This window comes from Cyclopterus lumpus, chromosome 15 (genome assembly GCF_009769545.1).
Source record: "Cyclopterus lumpus isolate fCycLum1 chromosome 15, fCycLum1.pri, whole genome shotgun sequence".
NCBI lineage: Eukaryota > Metazoa > Chordata > Actinopteri > Perciformes > Cyclopteridae > Cyclopterus > Cyclopterus lumpus.
Window position 1 is genome coordinate 12,871,163 of NC_046980.1, and position 18,576 is coordinate 12,889,738.

The 18,576-nt window shown below is 39.8% G+C and overlaps 2 protein-coding genes across 3 annotated transcripts; both read left to right on the forward strand.

Moving 5' to 3' along the window:
- Positions 1 to 123: 123 nt before the first annotated feature.
- mettl18 (methyltransferase like 18) lies at positions 124 to 2,009 on the forward strand. The gene is made up of 2 exons (XM_034552238.1): positions 124 to 359; positions 883 to 2,009. Exons 1-2 carry the CDS (start codon positions 255 to 257, stop codon positions 1,858 to 1,860), a joined length of 1,083 nt encoding a protein of 360 aa, XP_034408129.1. The 5' UTR covers positions 124 to 254; the 3' UTR covers positions 1,861 to 2,009.
- Positions 2,010 to 9,818: 7,809 nt separating this feature from the next.
- On the forward strand, positions 9,819 to 18,000 carry sufu (suppressor of fused homolog (Drosophila)). Of its 2 annotated transcripts, none has more exons than XM_034551705.1 (12): positions 9,819 to 10,278; positions 10,641 to 10,775; positions 11,006 to 11,142; positions 12,227 to 12,369; positions 12,897 to 12,982; positions 13,457 to 13,529; positions 13,825 to 13,978; positions 14,140 to 14,242; positions 14,664 to 14,798; positions 16,105 to 16,243; positions 16,346 to 16,414; positions 16,509 to 18,000. In XM_034551705.1, the coding sequence occupies exons 1-12, from the start codon at positions 10,130 to 10,132 to the stop codon at positions 16,596 to 16,598; spliced, it is 1,413 nt and encodes a 470-aa protein (XP_034407596.1). In that variant the 5' UTR covers positions 9,819 to 10,129; the 3' UTR covers positions 16,599 to 18,000. The 2 variants fall into 2 exon arrangements, with proteins under 2 accessions (XP_034407596.1, XP_034407595.1); XM_034551704.1 differs by having other exon boundaries at positions 9,826 to 10,278; positions 13,822 to 13,978.
- Positions 18,001 to 18,576: the final 576 nt, after the last annotated feature.

Here is an 18,576-nt window from a genome sequence, read left to right on the forward strand (position 1 = left end):
TTAGAGATCCTTCAGATTTGTACATTTATGAGCTTTAACATCCTATGTTGTATGCTTCTGAAACGGTCCCTTTACATAATTAAAAAGGCGAGAAGCTGCGTGTCGGTTACTATAATACTCAGGATGCTGGGACTTGTAGTTCTCACATGTCGCGGCTCTCTGCTCGAGCTACACTCGCCATGTGGAGCCCTCAGTAAGCGGGGGACACAAACCTTCCAGCCTCGAGCCAACTGTGTGCTGGGTTGTCGGTCGTCATGTCATTTTGTTTTAACTTCGACGTCCCGACACAATCAACTAACCCGGACGACGTGGATGGAAATGAACTGCAAAATGGAAAGAATGATAGTGCTGCTAAACATGTGAGTAACGCGAGCTCACTAATAAATGTGGTCCAGGTTAAGTTACTCAAAGCTGTCAGGCAGGAGGAGTTCTGACACAACTTGCTGTCATGTGGCATGGGATATGATCGTTATTAAAAGAAAGATAGAAGATGTGTTCACTTGAATGAGGGAGAAACAGGACCATATAGCTGTGTCCCAAGACTACTTGGGAACCTACTTGTGTTTTATAGATGGGCAGACTACGCGTCTTCACTTCCTCCCATTGTGCAACACTTCAGCTATTGTTTAATATAGTTATATGTCTACCTGCTGCGGACATAGGCTCGGAAAATGTCGAGAGGCGGTGTCGTATGGAGGTCCCGCCCACACGCCTGGCCAAGTCAATCACACAGCCTCAGTGTACTGATGATTTATATATATATATTGCCAAGTGTCCCTTCAGCCATGATATTTTCAACTTTAATTATTTGCACAGAGCCATTAGACACACGTGTATCTGAGGGAATACATTTAACTATGCACACTGCTTTATATTTTTCAGAAGGAGGATGATGCCAAACCAGCAGAGCCAGTAAAGGAGGCCAAAGAGCACCTTCCGCTATCTGACCCAGAGTTCCTCCTGAGGGATGCTGTCACTGAAACGGTTACCATAGGAAGTCTTCCCCCCCTTCATTTCCTTAATGAGACCGTTTTTGAAAAGACGGCCTCAGAGAGAGAGGACGAGGAAAAAATTCTCTGTTGTAACGTGGAACAGAGGTCCGATCTCATCTCTGGCGTGTACGAGGGAGGTCTTAAGGTGTGGGAGTGCACCTACGACCTTCTGGAGCTGATTGAGAAAGACGGAGAGACCTTTGGGGGGAAGGCTGTTTTGGATTTGGGCTGCGGTGCAGGGCTGTTGGGGATATTGGCTCTGCAAAGAGGAGCCAGGCAGATCCACTTCCAAGATTATAACAGTACAGTTATTGAACAGCTCACATTGCCGAATGTATTACTAAACTGCCCAGAGAATGACGAAGTAGACAGCGAAGATGACAAAGAAGGGAGGGGCCAGGGTAAAGTACAGGAGGAAGACGGTTGTAAAAAGAAGGGAAAAGAGAAACAAGAGGTAAACGATGGAGACCCACCAGCTAAGAAGAGAGCTGCGGACCTATCCCAGCACGATTTACTCACCAAGTGTCGCTTCTTCTCTGGCGACTGGAGCACGTTTCTTGCTTTGGTTAAAAAGGAGGAGCCACAACCCAAATATGACATTATATTCTCTTCAGAGACTATCTACAACACTGCATACTACCCGGCACTACACAAGACCCTCAACAAACTGCTTGCACCAGATGGACTGGTCTACATCGCCACCAAATCCCACTATTTCGGTGTAGGTGGTGGACTGCACCTGTTTGAGACATTTGTGGAGCAGAGGGGTATTTTCTCTTTGGATCACCTGTGGGACAGTGAAGAAGGACTTCAGAGGCATGTAGTCGTTCTTCGTTTTAGAAAGAGCAAAGAGAACTTGAATAAGTAAAGCTAATGGGTTTGATATGCAGCTTCAGTCATAATAACTGACACTCTGTACACCTAAATACAATAAACAATGTGCTTACAAGTAGTATGTAAGAGCAACTGTGGTAAAACAAGGAAGAGCTGTAATAAAATATGCTGTCTCATCTCCTATTTGGTCTTTGGGTACCTATTTATATTCTTTGGTTACCTAAAGCTTCTTTCACTTACCTTTATAGAAATTTGAATATGTCTACCGGTAAGTGAAGTGCAGTTGAAAGGGGCTGTTACTGGTCTTTAGATGCATGGGGATAAAAGAAAGGAAATGGACTCAGTGACCTTTGCTAGTGATTTCCCCAGTGTTCAAACAGCAGCATGAAAGCCAGGCTTGTTTCTGAAGTCCAGCACAAAATGTCAATTGCAACTTATCCTACCAGCCCAAGGATGTAGTTTGAAAGTGGATTCTAAAGTCACTGCATATCGTTGGTGGGACTCTATGGGGTCTCTGTAATGGTTCCTCTTGAGTCTGTGGGTTTTTAGCATCAGTTAATGTCTCTATGTAATCTGGGTGTGCTCCATTGCGAAACAGAAACTTTCCACACATTGGTACGAGTACTTAAAGCCAGGAAATATGTGCAAATACACATCCAAGTACAGGAAGGGAACTATTACTGTTTCCAACACCGTGTGGAATACCCTTTTCATCCAGATCAAGGACAGGGCTTCTTCTTTTTTTGAGGAAGTATTAATGACATTTAGACTAGTTTCTTGTATTTGTGGTGACTGGCAAACAAGATGAGGAATTCACAGGTCAGTAACCAACGAAACCGATGTATTACTGTCAGCTAGCTTGTTCAATAACTATGTTTTTTCCTTGCTGACATGTTTGACAGACTGAACGCAATCAGTATGTCAAACATGTCATGTTGACTAAGACAAGAGAGCAAATAAAGTTATTTTAGGAAGCCTGTGCTATTGTATGCACCCTTATCAGACCTCACCTGAATAAGTGACTCAAGCTACACAAATATTCACATGAATCCATCTCATAATCATGCCCATGACGCAAGTAGGACACTGCCCTTTTGACAAATAGTATTTAGCAAAGATAAAACACGTTTCTAGAAAATGCAGTGTCACCGCCTCAAACAGGGACTTATGTATTGTATTGTTGAAAGACTATTTATCTTTCACGCACGCATACAAAACACCAAACACGTTTTCTCTTTGCATACGCCGGGCCCCGCAACCTTCCAGTGTGTCTGCTTCGTCATCGTCTCTCATCTCGACAGCTGTTCATGGCTTGTGGGGGAATTCCTGGTTCCTCGAGTAGACACAGCCTTTCCCCTGCTTACTTTATGGGAACGGGGCAGGGCCAGTCAGATGGTTTTCCTCAGAAACTATTATGTGTTGATTCATTGTGAGGGGGCGTGCTGTTCACCACTCCCACCGTTTCCTTCTTACTGGGAAGTGACTGTCAGGCTTACCGAACGGAGGGAGCGTATGAAAAACAGACAGCGAGGAGGGAGGGCGACTGATGGGTGATGTGAGAGGTGGTGGTATTTAAGGTGCTTTGCTCTGAATGTCACAGTATGTTGTAGCCTTCCTTGCTGCTTGGAGGACGTGGGAGGGTGAGCAGAACATGCAGGTGAACCGGGGAGAGAAGGCTTATCTTCATTTAGTTTTGAGCGTCTTTCTGCTGATTCAACGTTGTAACGTCTTTTTGTTGAGATGTGACTGCTGAAGAGTGTTTAATGCTTGACCCTGCGAGAGCACAGTCCTGGGAGGCCTTTACGAGGATATGAATTTCTAATGTATTCAAGAGCTGGAGAGAAACGTTTCAGTGAATGACTGCGGTAAGTATTTGGGTAGAAAACTTTCTCAAATTATTGTCTGTCTGTTTGATCTAAAATTGTCAGAAATGCCTATTCAAAACCACAAGCTGCAAATGTTCAACATGTTTAACTTATGACGTTTTTTTAATTTGATTTAAAAAAAGCACTTCCACATTTTATTACTCTTAGCAGATGAAAGGTGTCAATGCTCTCTTACTACGTTAATGAACCCGCTCTTTGTGGGAGAGCTGTTTAAACTAGTGCAGAATGAATTCATGCCCTCTGAGGGGAATTATTTTCTAGTCATAGGCTGGAGAACAGGTTGTTTCCCAGTCCAACTGCCGGAAAGATAGGAGTTTCCTGAACGTGGTCAGGTGTGGCCTTCCTCAAAAAGTTCATTGTACTGTATCGCATGTCTCCTAAAAGAATGCACACTCAGTGAATAAACTCCAGTGACTGAGATAACATTGAGGAATTATCTTGCGATACTGTCACTGTAAATGTTGACCCCTGGCCTTCAATGAGGTGTTGTTTAGATTAAGGAAGAGATCCTGTTAAACATCGCAAGTCTGTTAATATCAAACTTACTTTGGAGGGTTCAAAGATACATCGACCAACAGTTTGTCAGTAGTCACATTGTCCCAAAGTTCTCTTCCTGGGAGTGTATGCCATAAACGATGAGTCATTTCATCCCTTGACCAACACTATCACAATGATTTGATTCTGTGCTTGCATCAGCCCAGTGGACACTTTCATTTCAGTGGTTGAGAAGCATTTCCAGGAATACTTAGGTTAAGATGGTTGGATTTCCTCTGACAACCCAACTTCCCATATGATCTGTCTAACCACAGCATTGGATCCATTCAATCATAACTTTGAGATTTGTTTTCCACTTTGGTTTTATTGCATTTACATGAAATGCCTCTCAATCTGTTTCTACTATTTATGAAAAAGTTTAAATTGCATGATACAATATACAGTGTAATACAAAATACAACTCTGATGGATCACTTTTTAAGATCAACTTTAGTTGCCACTGCAATGGTCTCTTGCTCAATCTTCCAATGAATGAAGGATGGCTGATGTTATCATCGCATCGTCACCCCGCGTTTCTTGAGAAATAGGGAAGATCGTGGGTGGCACAACCTCAACGTGTAGCTCCACATCTTGTAACTTGTTTATCTTAAATACATTTTTGTTAATTCCAGAAGGTTTTAAGCTGTTTTATTGATTAAAAAATGACTTCATTTTGTTTTTATTTCATGAAGACATTGGCAGTAAACTGGGATGAAAAGAGCATTATTAATGGAGCATGTGTCAAACAATCATTGGAGACTCCTGAGGACAAGCTTTTGCTAAGTGTCGTACTATGAGAACTGAATTCCATAGATGGTGGCAGCTTCAGGTTTCATCTATGGGCTCAGTTCTTTTGGTATGGTGCTAATTTGTCAGCCTTAATGCACAGCACCAGAAAGTGGAAATCACGACCATCAGAAAGCATGAATACGTGGTTTACATTAATTCCAGCATGTCATAGGCTAACCTATTTATTACTTTTGTTTGTATGTTTGTGTAGATTGTTACTTTTCTTGAAACAATGAATGGGGAGTTCTTTTCAAATTGTACTGTGAATAAAATACACATCAGTAAATTACTGATCAGAGTTTATAATGTATATTGTATATTCTTAATAAACTTAACCAAAGATAATGATTTCCCTTCTTTTTTAAAGTTAAAATACTGCCACATTTAAGTAATACAAAACAAAGAGTGAGAGGTCTAAGATGTTCAGAAATATAAGGACTACTGGCCACATACAACCCACACATGCAGACCTATTTTACCAGATCTTATCTCATTTCTAGTTACATACAAATCTGCAGTCATGGTAATGGCAGTCAGATAGATTAGCTAGAAACCATATGATTAGAAATAACAGCCAACTTTTTTCAATTACACTATCACAGGAATCTCACAAAACTTCCACTTGTAGATATTTAGGTACACAATTCAAAACAGCATGTTGTTATGTGAACTTTTAAGAGAGGAAGACTCTATATGGTTGTTGTACACCAGTAGTCCTTATGGTTTAAAGCAGTTATTTTTGAGGTAGTGTCTCAACATTATTTTAGGATTTGCCATGCACCCTCCTAATTTTCTCTTTAATTGTACATATATATATTTGCCACATGGATTGAACAACATAACAGGAGGTCCAGTGGTGTTGAATTCTTTACCACTCCTAAAGTTGGTGTGTGTATGTTTTTACATTTTCTTATTGCGACATTTACTTAAATAAACAATATCAATACTTATTCAAACATAATTGAGCTTTTCTTATTACAATTATCAACAAATCCATATGCACCTAAATTCCAGAGCCATTTAGAGAGAATGTTGCGTCAACAGAAGTTCAAAATGCTTGATTGTCACGTGATTCATATAGACTTCAGAGAGTTTAAGGAAGTACTTGGCGAGCAATTTGCATGTTGTATGTAGATCAAGGGCGTAGGTTTGGTCTCAGCAATACTTTGTTATTTTTCATGACTAAATAATTGCTTTTAAAAACACATGTAGAATCTAAAAAACAAATAAATTCAGAACAGAATTAGAAGTTATTTATAATTTAGATATAACAAAATGTTGTTTCTAGAGCAGTGACAGTAATGTTTACAACAGCAACATTACGATATAGAGTCATTAACATTTAAGTCTCAAATTGAAAATGTCAATAAACAAATGACATGCCTGAGTAAAGTTTACAAATGGTAATGAGTATTAATGCAGAGCATTGTCTCGTCTAAGCATCCTCAAAGAAGATCTGGAAAGAAGGGAAAGCTCTGGCTAAACATGAAATACTCGCGCTGTCAAGCGCTTGCACTGGTTGTTACCTCTGTGACTGCAGGGATGACCTCGGTGAACTCAGAACACAATCAGAACCGAGAAAAATGTCATTAGGTCTGGAAGATGGCGAATGTCCGTCCCACTGGCGCAACAAACCCAATGCGGCAGAAGGAAAGCTCTGCTGCCGTGCTCGAGAGCACAAAGGAGCACTCGTTGAGGGTGAATAACTCCTACATCACGTCGTGCCTCCCTCTTCCGGTGTATGGCCTCAGCTCGCACATCTTGGAGAGTGTATTCAGAGTGTAATACACTTCAACTCACTGTAAAGATTTAAGTGAAGCACATGTTCAACAAAGTTATCGCTAAGAAGTGTGTGGGTACCGCAACATTGAAGACTCTTGTTGTGACGTCCTGCTGTTTTCTAGAAAAGAAACTTTGTTCCAAAGACACGATTTTGAGCAATCGTACCGATCTTGGAGAACCAACTGGGCTACCGGGTTCTGGATCTGAATCCAATTTTGTCTGGGGAGAGTTGACCAATGATGACCAGTTAACTGGTCATCATTGGAGTGAGAAAGAGAGTCAGTACACGCACAGTCTATGCAGGGAGGGATTGAGCTAAATCAACTCAAATATCCAGCAGGTGCCTCGCTTGTTTTAGCCAAAAACGAAAACAAATCCTGCATCCTACCGACGTTGCCGTAATGTAGCCAGGCTGCATCCAAGGCCTTATTTAGCTAGTAACTTTAGCTACTAACTAACTTTGAATCCCAATGACCCTTTACCTTGAAATGTGAAACAACTTCAAAATACAACCCACGTAGTCAATTAATGACACAATTGGAAGTCAAAAAACAGAAGGAGAGAGAAATATCTGGCAAGAGTTGAAATGCTAATAGTTCAAATATATCAGCTCATGAAATACAATTTTAAAGGTACAATGGTAAAACTGATTTAATAGCCATTGGGAAAAATAGTACTCTAAAAGAGAGGTTACTCACCACGAGTTGCCTTGGACACAAACAATGCAAACTGAATCATGAAAAGTGCCAAAAACACCAAACACACACATTATGGGACAGAATGAGGTACACGTTTGGTCCAAACTCTCCGCTCAACCCTCACTTCTAGAAAGGCCAACACAAGAAAATATGATCAGTTCACCAGATCCTATGAAACACAAACTACCATCAGCCAAAGAATGTAGATTAATGAAAGCAAACAACATAAAGAAAGCAATTGATCCAAAACAACACAAAACAAAACAAACAAGGTTTTTGTCGGCTGGATCGTGGGTTGCGCAATACTTCTCAATCCTCACATCACTAGTTTAGCACTTTTTACATCACTGCCCCTCTAATCAACTATTTTCACAAACAAAGACCGGGAAGGTTACTTTTGGGTGTATTATTATTTTACAAGTAACAGAAAAAGGGTTGCAAAACCATAGTTGAGACTCCGGGTGTCTTGTGCTGAAAAAAAAGGACAAAGTAAAAAGGTTTAGTCACGCTCATGTAGGGTTGGACAGGAAATTGACTTGAGAAATAAAATGTGGTCTTTGTTCCCCAACTTTCGTAATGGAACTTCATTAGTTGTGATCATAAATAGTGTTTACACCACTACTTTAGTTGTATTCACTGCTGCACTCCTGACATGCAGCATCACTGCATTATGATTCATTATGATGGTAGATATTATATATTCAGTATGATTACATATATCATTGATATCAATATTTAGTTTAATAATTTTATTTGGCAAAATTCAATTTGTAATGCTCTAGGGCGGCCAGATTACTTTGAGGCCAGATTTAAAGTCTTTGCAGTTTGTCTTTGCAGTTTATTCTGTCTTCTAGTATAACTTACGCAAGCAACTAATAAGAACATAAACCACATAAAACAAAGATAAATATATATACATCGCCCTACATAATCGGCTAGCACGGTGGTCTAGTGGGCACTGGCACATGTCACACGAGCGTGAAGCTACTCTGAGCGTGCTCAAGGAGTCCTGTGTGTGTGGAGTTTGCATTGTCTCCCTGTGTTAGCGTGGGTTTCCTCCGAGATCTTCGGTTTCCTCCTACAATCCAAATACAATGCACAAGGTTAATTGGAATTCATTTAAATTAGAACTTTGGGGGAAAGCTATATATACTGTATATATATATATATATATATATATATATATATATATATATATATATATATATATATTGTATTAAGTTACAACCATTATTTTAGTTTTAAATGTATCTCGGCACTTCCTTTAGCTAAATAGCCTTCAAGCTAACTGGCTATCAAACCAGTTAGTTAACTTTAATGTGAGATCAATGTGGTTATGATGGTGTTGAGTGTGTCTATAAATATATCTGATCTCACAAAATACAAGGTTATTGTTTATCTGGAGTTACATGCTACACCTGAACGGTTGAGGTCATTAATTTAATGATATTAAAGTAATAATTACCCCACCCCTCAAACTGGAACACATTAAGATAACAGCACATTATATAGACCTTATATATATATATATATATATATATATATATATATATATATATATGTATATATATATATATATATATATATGTATTATTTATATACATTCAATTTAAATGTAGGTATATTTATTAATGTATACATATAGTTCCTACAATGCTTAATTTGAGCAATAAATGAATGTCACTCAAATTCCAACCGTATCATCAGCATTTTCTGTTGAAACTGAGCTTATATCAACACACAGAGTAGGATAACGTAACTTACATACAACACACTTATACACAGAGAAAAAGAATAACAGGTATTGAAAGAACTTATTAACGTTATATAACCTTATATAATTGTTAAATGAAGTTGAAACTAAAATTAAAATATGGAAATACCCACTTTGTGATGCAAGATTGTTAATTTTTATATACTATAAACGTTGTCCAGGGTGATGTCCAGTGATGTCTGTTATTTGATTTCGGTGGTTCTCTAATATTTTCGTTTTGGGATTTAGACAAAAAAAACGGTTGTACTTTTCCGTTTTTGGTTTCAACCCGAAAAAGTAAAAAACATGGTATTTCTGTATTTTCGTTTTTTCGACCAAACTATGAAACAAACGATCAGAACGTACACAGACCTTTAATGCACATTTCAATCAGTTGTGTTGATAATAAACAATCTATTTCTGAAAACTTTTTACATTATAAAAGTTCATCACAAACGCAATACGCTCTGACTTCATGGAACTAAGACAGGATACATGGGCCGCCATTGTTGTAAAAAAAGAAAAAGAAAAGAAAAAGGTCCAATGATTTGACTCTCATGAAACGGCTCTCCTCAAATCCCATTCTTCATTGGTCATCACTCGCCTTCAGTCATTACGTCACGACCCCCATCAAACCAATGGCGAAGTGGTTGTTTTATACAGGATGAGCAACAGGCTGGGCCCCTGCTAGTGTAGCGCAGTGGTCGGGATTAAACCTATACTTAGTCGGCCAACGTTTGTAGAGTAAAGCCTTTATGGTTTATGCTCGTCTGGCCTTCGTGTTGCTGGGGGTAGACAGCAGAAGATAACGGCACAGACACTTTTTTAAACTAGAAAACAGGATTTGTTCTAGGCCGTGGAATGGATGAGGTACGGCCTACCAGTGGGGCTCAAACCCACGGGCTGGTGCCGCTGTTTCCCCCTGGACTGCAGGCTATCTACGGGGAATGCCGGCGAATGTATCCCGAACAGGCCAACCCGCTTCAAGTTACAGCCATTGTGAAGTATTGGTACGTACCGTTACCCCGTTTAGTGATGTCGGCCCTAAGCTAACTAGTGTAACACGTTCATGATGTGGTGGCTGGACGTTTAGCCAGGAGGATAGTTGCCTAGCAGCCGAGCTAACGTTTCAGTAAACGACGTAACTTAACGTGCCGCACAGAACGGCTCCTGTAAAGTTACGTCACTTTGTTGAACTACACTCGCTAAATTAAAAACTTCTTATTTTAAGTATCGCCCACTACTTTTCTACAAGTTATGGTTCCAGTTAAGCTCACTGTATTTACGTGGGTGTGCGTGAACGTAAACAATGACAACAATAACAAAGTTTGACATGGCTGATGGTTTTCGTTTTATGCTTTTTTGTTGTCAGGTTAGGGGGACCTGACCCGTTAGACTACATCAGTATGTATAGGAGCACGGGCTGTCCAGCTCAGGACATCCAGGAGCATTGGCACTACGTCAGCTTTGGCCTGAGTGACCTGTATGGGGATAATAGGGTTCATGAGTAAGTATGCTGCGCTAATATAAATACTTGACTTCCTGTTGCACAGGGGAGTTGGGGTGAGTTAAACACGTTTGATGGGACGGATATAAATCTATAAAGAATAGACCACAGACACACACACACACACACACGCGTTGTGATTTTTCATAACACTCGTGCAAATAACAATCATAATAGCTCCTGAGGTTTTGTTCACCCAGTTCCTTAATGTGCGTTTGTGTATGTGTTAGATTCACAGGGACAGACGGGCCCAGTGGGTTTGGTTTTGAGCTCACATTTAGACTCAAGAGAGAGACGGGAGAGACGGCACCACCGACCTGGCCGGCTGAACTCATGCAAGGCTTGGCTCGCTATGTGTTCCAGTCAGGTAAGAGCATAGTAAACAAAACAAAGCTGTTCTTTTTGCATGTTTGCAAGGTAAAACTAGACATTAAAACACCTCACGGTCAAGGCTAATATGATATTATGTTATATATTATTTGGGAAATAAGTAGGGAAATACATGCTTTTATCAGAATCAGAATCAGAAACCGTTTATTGCCAGGAATGTTTACACAAACGAGGAATTTTTCTAATTCTTTTCTTAGTTTAGTTATAAGTTTTAGCTATTATTTAGATTTAAAAAAGCAGGTTTGAGTTATTAATTTGGCCCCTGGAAATGTCTATTTCTGTTGAGGACATTTTAGGAACTGAATCAATATTAAGATGTAGAGAACACTTTGTTAGTTCCAGCCCTACAGTCCTCATACTCTGGGTATGAGGACTGTAGAGCTCTGGCTATTGACAGGAAGTCTAATTTCCCCTTTCTTTCCCTCCACCATTCTAAAAGAGTCACCATTGGCAAACAATACATTGTTTTAGTGTGTGAATGTATATGCTATGTGTAATGGGTATTATACTATGCTGCTAAGTTTTCTAAATCCTTCAGTTTATTATAATGTGCACAAGAAAGTGTGGTTATGAGGGGAGGGGGCATTTAAAAGCTGTGAAAGAGAATGAGGCTCCCCTCTCCTCACCACCCAGCCCTTCTCCGCTATCCAGCTGGGGTCAATTTGCGCGTGGGTGGGCTGGGTTCCTGAGCTAAATGAATGCTGATTCCTGGCCATCTTCCCCCTCGCTTTTCTCCTGCGACAAATCTGGATTGGGTGCATGTTACCTCCCAAGCAGACAGATTCCTCAGATGGAAATGTAATTTGTATGCTTTTTCTTGCCATATTTTCTTCCCCATTTCTCTCACTTACTCCCTCTCATTCTCTTGCTGATCTGTGTCCCATCTTTTCCTGTTACTGCAACTTTCTTTCATCAATTCTGTAGTCAAGCTGCTTTCCACTGTTCACAGAAAGTACAGGCCCAAATGAAAGTACAGGCCCAAATGCCCAATTCTAGACTTAAAACTGCATATTTTGCCGTACTTAAAAAATGAATGTCTCCTTTTGTTGTCTCTTCTACAGAAAACACATTTTGTAGTGGCGACCATATATCGTGGCACAGTCCACTAGACAACAGTGAATCTCGTATCCAGCATATGTTGCTTACAGAGGACCCACAGATGCAACCGGTTCAAACACCATTTGGCTCAGTGAGCTTTCTCCAGGTTAGTTTAAATGTGTGATATTCACATAGTGATACTTTTAAGCACTTTTGGGATCTTTTTGCCGATAACAGGAATTGGGTCATGCACGGACTGCAATTTAATATCAGTGCTGATGATACAGGACACAATTGGTTATCATTTGGCCGGAAAGGCAAACAGAAATAATCAGTCAACATATGAAATAAAACCTTTTGTGTAATCCACGTTTAGTAAAATAATACATCTTTGGAGCCTAAGAGTGTGTGTTTTGTGATCTCGTTTTTTAAGAACGTTTAAAGAAGTTAGTTCACTCATGAATGTGTATTGTCAATCCCACGGCAAAAGGAGGCTGGGAGAGTCTTCAGCATGTTGTAGTCTCTGTGTGCCTTCTTTGCATCATGTCACATAGTGCTGAATTGTTCAAGAAATATATTATTTAGTAGCTGACTAAAATCTTTGTGACAATATTACATAACGGTACCAAACATCAATAGAAATTAAAGACATTGTAGACCACGCCCTTTCATGCTCTGCACTGTCTCTTATAGATTGTGGGTGTCTGCACGGAGGAGCTACAGGCAGCCCAACAGTGGAACGGCCAGGGCATCCTGGAGCTGATGCGTGGAGTCAGAGTGTGAGTGCAATTGTGATTGTTGATTCAACTAGATGATTTAGAAGCCATGTTTTAGATTTTATACAACACTGTACATATTGGGCATTTTTATTATTCCGTTGTCTTATTTCGTCGCTCAACTTTGTTCACAAGTGATTGTTAATTATTCAAGTTCATAGCTCAGGATTGCTACGTCATTATAGATGTCCAGATCTGCTTTTATTTTTTGGTTTTAGCAAATCAAATATAGATTATTTTAATATTTATTGTAAGCACAATATCTACATTTGCCTTTAAATGGTCAGTACATGAACTGAAGTTACGTCAATGCCACTTCAGTAAAGTAAAACCTATGGAGTCTAGTTAGAGAAATGTAATGTGAGCAGCAAGTGAGGTGCTTAGTTATTTGTTAATTTATTACCTCTTAGTTAAACTTGATCAATCATCATGGTTGATGCTTCCCTGGACTAATGTTGATGATTGTATTGTGTACAGAGCTGGTGGCTCCTGGCTGATCACAGACATGAGGAGAGGAGAGACTATTTTTGACATTGATCCACACCTACAAGTAAGGCTTTATTAAGTTCTGCTTCACACAAAAGCACCATTTCAAACCTTGAGTTTACCTGAGATGCGCTCATAAGTTTTGTTTGAAGAAGTCAATCCACATGAAAAAGCATACAAATATGACTCTTGTAAATCAACGTTTTTATATTATTTTGTCTCTGGCCCTATTTAGTGCCCCCTGTTGGCCCAGACATTTTAATACACTGTCTTTTTATTTCTGAAAATGTTAAACTCGTGTGAGTTTTTTATGCGAGCTAGTGTTGATGATTGCGTATATTTCTTGCTCATCTAAGCAGGAGAGAGTGGACCAGGGTATTGAGACAGAGGGCTCTAACCTGAGTGGGGTCAGCGCTAAATGTGTGTGGGATGATCTGAGTCGACCGCCAGAGGATGAGGAGGATAGCCGATCCATCTGTATCGGCTCGCAACCACGGAGGCTCTCAGACAAAGGTATGCCAAAGTCCCAAAGGGGGGAAAAGAGTACATCATCCAATTAAGACTGAGCAGATCCAAGAATGCTTAACCAGTCTGCTCATAGGAGTTCTGGTTTCATGCTGTCAGCAGTGCAAGGTTGACTAATTCCATGCGGGTCTTTGTCTGTGCGTTGACAGACACAGAGCAGATTAGAGAGACCCTGAGAAAAGGACTGGAGTTCAACAGCAAGGCAGCAATACCACCCATCAGCAGCCAGAGACAGAGCCATGAGCGACCTCAGTAAGTGTTCCTCCCACACACAGAACATGGGTTCAGCTCAGCACAAGGGCTGCACCAGGATAACTCCCCCCGCCGTGTGCAATGACTCACAGCGCAACTGACATCTGAACTGTTATCACCATTGTTTCTTAGCTACAGGCATAATATGGTGGTTTGTCACAATTCTTTTGCTATTTTTCTGTGAAAGTTGTTGCATCTTCCGCCGAGTCAGGTAACCGCTTCATGAAAGGTGTTGTGAAATCTGTGTCGGTACATTTCTATGAACAGACAAAAGCCAAGAAGCTGCCATTTCCTTCACAGTTGCTGTTTTTCACAGATGGCCATTCTTTCGCAGCTGATTGTACCATATCAGACTTCCTCACTTATATTTCCCTTTTGTTGCCTTCCACTTTTTCTTTTCTGTTCTTTGTCTGTTTCTTAGGAGTCGGAAGGACAGTTTAGAGAGTGAGAGTTCAGCAGCCATTGTTCCTCATGAGTTGGTCCGCACACGACAGTTGGAGAGCATCCATCTGAAATTCAACCAAGAGTCCGGCACACTGTTGCCTCTCTGCCTGCGGTACTGCGCCACTCTTTCTCTTTTACTCCCACACACAGTATTTACCCTTTTGGAATGCCCCCTTTAGACAGACAGATAAACAAGTAGTTCAGTTACCATCTTGTTGGATGGGTGTGGCAGAATGTCTTAATAATTCCAGCGCAAAATCCCAAATGACTCCATCTTCTCTGAAGTGAAATGGGGGTTTTCTGCAAGTTAAACCCAAACTTGTTTCCTTCTCCTACTTTCACTTTGATGCCACTTCAAAGTGCCAAGAACATACCAATGTTGCTAGGGATGTGTACATAAATCTTACCTGTGATGTGGATAATGGCTTCATTGTTGGCCAATTGTACCTTTTTATAGAAAGGAAATGGACTCTGGTCCTCTGTATTTGTCTGGCATGTTTTGTGCAAATAGGTTTGTGGTTTTTACTAGAGAAGTCAGCAAAGGTTATGACTGTACGTTGACTCCATCATTGAGTCACTGGAGTCCACATAGCTCATGTACAGTGACTGGCTGTCTTTCTGCTCACCTACTCAAACGACAGGAAGCAGCTTCAGAAAAATGAATTGCTGAATTAAAACTGTGATTTTCAGTGATCATAATTCTAGAAGAAAGTTGCTGTTTCAGTGTTGGCTAACACACGATCAGTGGATCTTCACCATGTCAGCCAACTTTTTTTTAAGGTTAAAAACATGCGCTATAAAAACACACAAACTTGCATTCCATCCTATGGTGACAAAAATAATAAATGAAGCTCTGTCTTTTGAAATGTACTCACCCATGGCTGATAACTGTCTGGGCTGGGGTTTCACCTTTTTATTCATAATGTGAAATTTTTTGGAATTCGTGTTTAGCAGATTCCACGGAAGAAATTACTGTAAGATTTTTTTTTTAATGGGACGAACCTGCTTTATGTAATCTCTATCTGAGGAAAAAACAAGACCTTTGTGTGAGAGAGGGAGAGATGTGCCGGGATTTAAGTGCGAGAACACAGTGTAAAAGGGGCCGATTATGTGACACAGACACACTGGGCGTGATGTCATCAAAACAAACTGACTTTTAATATCTGAAAGCTTGTGAAAATATGTAAGCATTTACTGACTATTCCACCTTTGCCTCGAACAATTGTATATGTTAACATGGGAACTGTCTATCTTCATACATCACAGATACATTTTATAGAAAGTATGATTACTTGATCCTTGCTTGCCAGTAATTTTCACGTGGAAAGTAAAGAATTCTGTTATGGCTCAATTAAATGAAAACACACACATGTGCACCTTTTGTAGTTCACACTGCACTGTGTTAAAATCTTTTACAGGGGCCGGTTGCTCCATGGGAGACACTTCACATACAAAAGTATCAATGGAGACACAGCCATTACATTTGTGTCGACTGGAGTTGAAGGAGCTTTTGCCACTGAAGAGCATCCATATGCAGCTCATGGCCCCTGGCTTCAGGTATACACTCACAGACTCACAGATAAACTAAAGGTTTAACGCTAACAATGTGGTGATTTCATATTTAGTGAATGTATTTGACTGTCTGCTCTCCTTGTATAGATATTGTTGACTGAGGAGTTTGTGGAGCAGATGCTTGGGGATTTACAGGAACTCAACACTCGTGAGGAGGTAAGTTAAACCCCCTTTATTTTATGACTTGTTTTCAGTCTGCTTTGGTTCAACTGCCTGTTTTACCTTGTGTATATTCTTTCTCTTTGTATAGACAAAGTTACCAAAGGAGTACAGTTGGCCAGAAAAGAAACTGAAGATCTCTGTCCTACCAGACTCTGTGTTTGACAATCCACTGCAATGAGACAGAGACACTTCTCTAGAAACCTCCAATATACAAACCCCTGCAGACACACACTTCCAGAGTGGACCATCATGAACAGGAGACCTCCCAGAACAGGCAGCGACCCTGAGCTGTCTGGGCACACAGACATGTTGATCCCACCGTGGACGGCCAGAGACTGTTTCACCCCTGAACATGATCTAAACTCTCTTGACTGTTACTGCATTCTTAGACTAGCCTCACTGTTTACAACATTTCTCCTGGGCTTGAATGCTTTTGAGAATGTAAAACCAGCCTGTCTAGATGGTTGAACTGTAAGAACAATCATTATAGGGGACATACTGAGCTGTACGGTAAATGAGGATGTTGTCATACCTCCAGTAAGGCCTGCCAAGGTCTGAAGTCCAAAATATGCGTCATGAATACATTTGATACTGCATCCTGTGATCTCAGACACTGTCTTAGGCGATAACCGTGTTGCTGTTCTCAAAAGCAATTCTATTTATTCCACTAGCCTTTTAGAAAAGACGGGAAAAGTCACATATTGAACTTCTTTTTCCCATTTTTTCTTTGGATTGAGCTCATGTGTATAGTATTTACAAATGCTGGACATTTTTCTCTTATGTGTTCTTGGTCATACCAAAGTTTTAACTGTTGGCAAGTCCTTTGCCCATACAGTCTGTGTCAAATGTGTCCCAATGTATGATAATGACATGTCAGGCTGAACCATGAGTAATTGATAATCACTGCCTGTTTGTCTGGAATAATCAAACAAGCATCTGACTGGTTTTCTTATCTGTCAAATTATGCTGGTATAATCACCGTTTCTCCCCTGTGCCAAGAATATGACTCCGGAATTAAATGTTTTTATTTTTTTTAAGCATGTATCACAATGCATCTTCTGAAGTTATGAAACAAAACACATCAAGTATGTTGTAAATGTTCAAAGACTGGGAGTCTGTGGTCCGTGTCCTCAAGTGTTTCCATTGGCCACATACATATGAGTTTTTAGTTTTATCAGTAGGACCTGCTTGAAAATGAGTTGTAGTAAAATTCCTCAGTGCCTTGTGTTGGAATGGACCACGTCTTCTCTGTTGGCCCTTGATGCTGCCTGAAGCTCCTGGGTTGTTAAAGAGAAGTCACATTAAATCAAGGCTGCTGCGTTCAGTCTTTTTGTCATTGCATTCCATTTTAACACAAAAACAGACAGACTACTTTTACTACAGATATATACTCTTATACAAGATGTGATGGCATCTTATTTTTGTTTATCTTCTATCCAGAAGGATAAATGTAAGGTTTAGACTTTGTTGATATGGTATTTTGTAATTACTATTTTATGACTGAACTGCCTGATTGTAATCCCAAGTGCATTAAAGTGTGTATGTATTTACACAAATAAAGCTGGAACACTAATGCAGAATTACAGTTTTTTAAATTCATTTATAGATGTGTGTAAATGCTTTTATCCATGTGTTTTACAATTCGACTCATTCTCACACACACAGACACACACACCAATGGTGACATTGCATGGCACCATCGGTGTGTATGAAGTTTAATATGTTGTGAGACAATGGATTATACTATTTTATTTGTGTTACCATTAAGATGTGTGTGTATATACACACACATACATATATATATATATAAACACATACATATATATATATATATATATACGCATACACATACATATACACACGTGTATGCATGTATATGTGTGTGTATATATATATACAGTATATGTGTGTGATTATTATTTAATGAATAATAAAATGTGAGACTATTTTATAAATTTATAAATTGAATAGTAGCTTATTGCATTCTTTTTTAATCAACAATGTCCTAATGTTTTATAGGTATAGATGCCAATAGAAGTCACTAATAAAACCAAGTTGTGATTGCAAGCTTGTGAAAACCCCATTTGGCTCGTGTTGACCTAGTTATGTCAATTGCACAGTGTATACATGTACAACATGGCCACTCAAACGTTGTT